The sequence below is a fragment of the Pteropus alecto genome, unplaced genomic scaffold, assembly GCF_000325575.1.
Source record: "Pteropus alecto unplaced genomic scaffold, ASM32557v1 scaffold78, whole genome shotgun sequence".
Lineage (NCBI taxonomy): Eukaryota > Metazoa > Chordata > Mammalia > Chiroptera > Pteropodidae > Pteropus > Pteropus alecto.
In genome coordinates, this window is record NW_006443124.1 from 9998534 (window position 1) to 10005596 (window position 7063).

The 7063-nt window shown below is 40.9% G+C and overlaps 1 protein-coding gene across 1 annotated transcript in view; it reads left to right on the forward strand.

Moving 5' to 3' along the window:
• Window positions 1-1211: 1211 nt before the first annotated feature.
• Window positions 1212-7063, forward strand: part of CUNH5orf15 (chromosome unknown C5orf15 homolog) — an 8612-nt gene continuing 2760 nt past the window's right edge. The window contains exons 1-2 of the mRNA XM_006923137.3: window positions 1212-1394; window positions 6261-6790. Coding sequence (XP_006923199.1) covers window positions 1256-1394; window positions 6261-6790 — 669 coding nt within the window. The 5' untranslated portion in view covers window positions 1212-1255. The remainder of the gene's footprint in view (window positions 1395-6260; window positions 6791-7063) is intronic.

Genomic DNA, 7063 nt, shown 5'->3' on the forward strand with positions numbered 1-7063 from the left:
ATCTCCCAACAGGCAGAAGCCAGAATTGAGAGGCTCATCCATTAAACTGAGTGGCAGTTTCTGTACTCAGAGAAGGGAGAGCTCCAGGGAACTTGGGAAGACTGTCGTACCCTGGCTATCCTGAAAGTTTTGCAGCAAGGGCACCATTCAGTTTGTTTGGGCTTGGGGTGGATTTAGAGAAATGAACAGATGAATGACCTCTTAGTTTTCTTAACAACGTAGAGCTTGTGTGTTTCTGGGCTGTCACCAAGGCCAGATAAACCTTAAGGGAAATCAGATTCAGGAGAACACAGGCCCTTCTCTTTTCAGAGGCAGCTCAGCTGTGTCTGGGGGATAGTGGCAATATTCTGAGGGAATCGTGGAAACCAGAAAGGTGAAGCTGTGGGTATAATAAATGTCTTGCTTTGTGACACACTGATTTTCCTGCAGATTGATCAAATGGAACTTTTTTTATCTGAAGCCTATAGATGTAAGTAAACATTCACAGAACATTCAGACCAAAGCATTGTGCCAGGGCCGTAAAGGAACTCCCTAGAAATTTCTAAATTTGCTTTTTCATATACTGGGGATTTGGTTTTAAGTTACAAAATTTAAAAAGCAATAGAAGCTTATTGCAGGAAATGTGGAAGCTGTTTGCACCTCTCTATTTCCTAGCCTGCTTTTTGGCTTTTCCTCCATAAGACTTTTTCCATTGTATATAGTGTATAGTTTACACTACACTCTCACAAGAAAATAAATTACACAAAGATAGAGGTTCGTTTTGTTCACTGCTATATACTGAAATATGGAGAGGTGCTAAATGTTTAATAAATGATTGTGGGGAAATATACAAAAAACCACCTATAATTCCACCACTAGATATGGCCACTGTTAACATTTGTGTTTCCTTCGCCTTTGGAGGCGGGGCAGTTACTTCCTCTTAGAGATTAGTCCATCACAGTTCGCTCTTCCTTTGAAAAATGTTTTAAATCACTTCTATTAGTTGCATGGTATCCCATCACGTGGGAGGCAGAGAAAGGCTCACTCTGACCCTCTTCAAACCCTACACATTACATCTTTAACCCGCAGCGGAGTTGGGAGAGGCTCCCTTTGCCGCAACTTTCACTACCCTTCTTATTCCCCTTTCCAGGGTCCTGGGCCAGGCTGCTACGTCATCACGCTGGGACGTACGGGCCTAGGGCCGTGATGCCTTACGCAGGGTCTGACGTCATGACGTAGAGCCTAGCAACAGCGCAGGCTCCCGGCCAAGTCCGTTATGGCCGCTGTCGCCCAAAGGAGGATGAGTGGGGCTGTGCAAGCGAAGCTGCCGCCCAAGCTGGGCATCCAGGTCCCCGGAGGTCTGGCGCGGCCGCTGGTCCTGGTGCTTCTGCTTGTGTCCGCCACCATGTCCAGTGGTAAAGGGGGCGTGGGCGCGGGAAGACAGAGAGGGCCCGGGCGCGGGCCGGGAGACAGGCAGGGCTGGGGAAAGGGCGCTTCCGAGTATTTGGAACAGAAGGCGATGTCTAGATGGGGCAGGGTCTCAACGGGCCCGAGGAGGGAGAGCAGACTATCTGAGGAGGTCTGAGGAGGTCTAAGGAGGTGGGGTCTCTAAGAGGTCTGAGAAGTGAGGTTGAGGGATACGGGACCCCCAGGGAGCAAGGAGCGGAGCGTGTAGATGGGCGGGGAAGGAGGAGTGGTGCTGTTGTCTCCAGTCCCGAAGAGTGAGTTGCCACAGAGAATGGCGGTGGAGGAATCTCCAGAATTTCTTGGAGTGGGTAGATTGGAGGGTCTAGAGGAGGGGGAGGAGGAGACAGGTGTTGAGAGTCTGGCGGAGGTTTGGAGGTGTGGCGTCTAGAAAGGATCAAGGTTTGGGGTCTAGCAGGGCCAAAGCAGGATCGTGAGGTCAGTGGTAAAGACCAAGGTGGCCAGGGGCAGTGACGGGACTGAGCTGATGGAATATTTCGGAGAGCGAAAGTGAAGGAGAAAGAGCTTCGAGTGCTGATGCATCTCTGAGGTCTGGGAAGTTTTGGTGCTTGGTAAAGAGCCATAATACCGGGGTGCTGGGCTCCGGAAGGGCTTGGGAAGAGGAGAGGGGTTCCAGGTCAAGGGAGACTCTTTGTAAACATGGCTCCTCTTCCCGGTGTCTTTGGTTAACTGGACAACACTGCTTCCTTTTGATGGATCCATAGGATTGAAGTATTTTTTTTTTTTAAATTAAATTTAAACTTTTTTATTGAGGTATTTTTTTTTTATCGAGGTACAAGCTAATATAACGTTAGTTTCAGGTGTACAACATAATGATTGGATATTATTTAAACTTTTTTTTTATTGAGGTATTTTTTTTATTGAGGTACAAGCTAATATAATATGTTAGTTTCAGGTGTACAACATAATGATTGGATATTTGTGTGCATTGCGAACTGGACTCAATTTAAGTCTACTTACCATACGTCCTCATACATAGTTACAATTTTTTTTTGATCTTTTAATGAGAACTTTTAAGATTTACTCTCTTTAACAACTTTCAGATATGCAATACATTAACTATAGTCACCATGCTGTACATTATATCCCCATGGCTTATTTATTTTATAGCTGGAAGTTTGACTCCCTTTATGCCCTGCCCCCCAGCCACCAATCTATTCTCTGAATCTATGAGCTTGGCCTTTTTTGTTTGTCTTGTTTTGATTTTTTAAAAGATTCCACATATAAGTGAAATCATACGATATTTGTCTTTGACTAATATAGCATTATGCTCTCAAAATCCATCCATGTTGTTGCAAAGGGTTAAGATTCTCTTCCTTTTTTATGGCTGAGTAATATTCCGTGTATGTATATCTCACCTCTTACTCATTCACCCATCAATGGGCACTTAGGTTGTTTCTATATCTTGACTACTATATATAATGCTGAACGATTAAGTATTTCTTAGAAGTGTTACATTATGAATTAAGATATTGAAAGCTTCATTGAGAAATGAGGAAATCTGTAAACCAAGACCTGAGACTTAAGGGAAACAAATAAGCACTTATAATGATTAAGCAGTATTTTATTTAGTAGTTCCTTTTTTCTTTCAGGCCAAGACACAATCCCACTTTTCTCCCTAAATCTTTTTTGAGTTTTCAGATGAAAAACAGTGTGAAAGGAACAGTGTTCTCTTATTTGCCGACAGGGGCTGTCTAGCCATACACTCCTGTACTAAAGTGCTGTGGTTATGTACTCAGATTTTCCCTGCAGCACTGAGGGCAGGGTAATGGCTCACCCTCCCAGAAGTCTGTGGGGGAAGGACTGTGGTCCGTTTTCCCAAGGCCCTTTCATCATTAGTAAAATATAATTTTTTCCCTGGCTGATGCAGATATGCTTGTTCCTAAAGTATTTAAGTAACATGATTGTTTTGGTCATTTAATTATCTAAGGAAAACCTGACATTTGGACATTTATTTTTCTTATTGGGTTTTAGTTGTGTTTAGTGGGAGGAATAGAGAAAAGTATATCTGCTCCATCTTCCTGGAAGCCAAAGTCAAAATTTGTATTGAACATGTTAATTTGAATGTCAGACATCTAAGAGGAGATTTCAGGTAGGCAGTTGGATTTATGAGTCTAGAGTTCTGATAGTTCATGGAAGTTCTCTTTTTTAATAATATTTTTTATTTTTCAATTACAGTTGGTATACAATATTATATTAGTTTCAGGTGTATGGAAGTTCTCTTCTGATGACTTCATTTTTCTCAGAGAAGTTAGAAAGTGATGTCCTCAATTGAAAATGAGGACAACAGAAAAGGCTTTGGATGTTTGGGGACAGGAAAATGTGAATGGTCTCCTAAGGGAGAAGGAAAGTGAGTGGACTAGAGAAATACGGTATAGTTGCAACAGCATTACATGTACACTTGAATATTTGGCATTGAATTTAAATTACATAAGAATAGTGGCACGGTTGTGTATTATTTCCAGTCATGCTTGGTGCAGATGGGGAATAGTCAGAGAGTTTTGTTTAACTGCGGATGTTGCCTCACCAAGTAAGTGGGACAAAATGAGCAAGGGGGAAGGGAATTGAAGGTGTTTGAAGAGAGTGATAATGGCTGATTACAGAATTGAATCTGGGTAAAGAGGGAAGAAAGCGTGTTGGGCAGGGGTGGGGTGGTGTCCATGAAGGACTGAAAAGGTGGTAGGATCAGAGAATTGTAGGTCCTGATGGATTCAGAATACCTGGGAATGAATTAGAACGATAGAAGTTCATGTCAGCGAGTGGGATGCAGGAGATTGAGATTATGGAAGAGCTGTGATGATAATGACTGTGGGAGTGAGAGATTAGGGGAGGGAGGAGGGCTGGCTCATCAGAAGAGGTCAAGGATTTTGAAATCAAGATGGGAGTGCTTGGGTAGAGTGAACTCCAGCTAGGAGTTAAACTCATGGAGAACTGGGTACCGTGCCCGGGACTTGGTGGACAAAGGTTAGTGGGTGATAGCTGATGACAGAAGAACAAGGCTGGGGACATGCAGGGTGAGGAATGGGGGAATGGTCTGGAAGGGGCTTCACCCCGCTCCAGGAGAATAGTTCCCCCTCTTCCAGACATGGTGGTACAAGGATGTGGGAGAAAAAAGCTATTAATGAAAAGGGCTACGGGGAAAGTGTCCTTAAGGGAGATTCAGGCTTCAGTTATAACAAGAAAGTGAAGGATGGAAGAAAGGACTTGCTGATGGCGGACTAGATTCCAGAGTTTATAGTGGAGGGGATTCTGGACATGGAGAGGTGTGGCAGATAGGGACAAATTATAATCATTCCCACCCCTGTCTGTGTCCTTTAACTATACATGATTATTCCAAAAGTCAAGTATAGAAAAACAATTTTTTAAAAAGTCAGGGTTTGTTGGCTCCTAGTTTTAAAATTTTATTTTAAAATATGTTTTTCTGCACTTTGTGAGGAAAATTAAATATATCGGAGAAATCGCAGTTTGTAAATGCCTGAATCATAACTAAGTTGAGGTGATAAATATAAAAATTTTTAAAAAGAAATTCTGATTAATAGTTTTCTGAACAATGTTCTGTTGTATTCCCTGTGTCTTTTCTTCCAGCGACGTATTTCAAAGATCCAACTGTTGAAAATGTTTTACGAGAGTTTTACTAATTTACTAAATTTTTTACTAATTTATTTTTTTGAGAGATTCTGTTCAGTCTGTTTGAGACTAGCTATTTTTTCTACATGCAACAGATGTCAACTATGACACAAATCAGAGTGTATTCACATAAATGGAGAGTCGTCTGTTAGATTGTTCATTTGTGTGCGTGCACATGTTTTTGAAAGCCCAGGAATGATGTGGTTTAATCTTACTCCTATAAAATATTTTACTTTACCTTGAGAGACTTTAAAATATTATCTGAGTATTTTTGGATCTCTCTTTATAGTTCTTTTTTTAAAGTATAATGGATATTCTTGAAGTTGTTCAACAGATACTACATTAGATTATAAATTAGAAACACTGTTAAATTTTGACAGTATTCCTCTGAACTTTCAGTATATGGAGTTACTTCCATAAATAATTTAACTTTTACTTTAGTAAAAACCATTCTGGGAATAAGAGCTTGTATGTATTTGTGTCATTCCCATATCTAGATAGCCTTCCTCAATCTTTAAAATAGTCTAGTTCACACTTAGTTTTTAAGTTCCAGTTTCCAGTTCCTTTCCTTTAGTTTTCTCTGTCTTCTCCCTAAGAATACTTTTTTCTTTCTTTCTTTTTTTTTTATTTGGGAGAGGAGGTTTTCCAGTTCTAGTATCACTTAGCAATTCTGTCTACATTAGCTTCTCTTGAATTTGTTGTGTTAAGTTCAAATTTCATATCTATTTTGTGATCCACTTGAGCTGGGATCAGCCACCTCTCTTTCTGTTGTTGTAGGCTCGGGCTGAGTCTGGCTGGGCAAGGGTTACTGAAGTCCAGCCTCTTTGGGAAATGAAAACAGAGCTGGTGGGTGAGAGCTCTGTATGGACTTCGCTATTGTGCCCTGCAGTCAAACTCCTCTCTTTTTTTTCTTTTGGTGGCAGGCTGGGTAATGCAATAGGTCTTCTTTGCTGCTTTAGTTGTTACTGTCTAGCAAGGCAATTGTTATTTGATGACTAATTGACTAAGAAAGGTAACTGATTTCAGGCTATTGAGACTTATTAACTATTCTCAAGAGCAAGATATAGGAATTTAGCAAAGAGAAATGCATAGAGAAAAATTTAGATAAATATGCTTCTTGCTTTGTGGAGATAGTCTTCAGTTTAATGTTCTTTGTTCTCTTATTTTAGATCAATCTCTAGCTGTTTCACCGAGCCAAACTGTACTCAAGCCAGATGTTTCTACTCCAAATATGAGTGCTGTTTTAACCCGTGAAAACCAAACCAAACCATCTATTTCCCAGATCAGCACCACTCTCCCTCCCACAACTAGTACAGAGAAAAGTGGAGGGGCATCTGCAGCCCCTCATCTCTCACCTACGACTTCTCTGTCTCGAGAGGAAGCTGATAACAACGAAGACCCCAGCATGGAGGAGGAGGACCTCCTCACACTGAATAGTTCTCCTTCTACCGCCAAAGACACTCTGGACAATGGAGATTACGGAGAACCGGACTACGACTGGACCACCAACCCCAGGGACGATGAGTCCAGTGAGGCTTTGGAAGAAAACAGGGGCTACCTGGAAATCGAACAGTCAGTGAGATCTTTTAAGACCCCATCCTCAAATATAGAAGAGGAAGATAGCCATTTCTTTTTTCATCTTATTATTTTTGCTTTCTGCATTGCTGTTGTTTACATTACATATCACAACAAAAGGAAGGTAAGTTTGAGATTTTTCAACCCCTCTAGTTCCCTTTTAATACCTCAGTTATATTTATTATTACTTTTGATGATTCAGAGTTTTTTCTTTAGTGAGGTTTAAAGGGATGGTAAAATAGCGAGATTTCTAATCAGTTTAGAAATCTGTGGTGTATTTTAACAAATTAACAAATTATGGACAGAATGCTTTAGTATGTGTGCTTCTAAGAAAAGAAATCAAGTTATTTTTTAATGAGCAAAATCAAAATCCAGTGATTAAAAAAAAAGATTTATG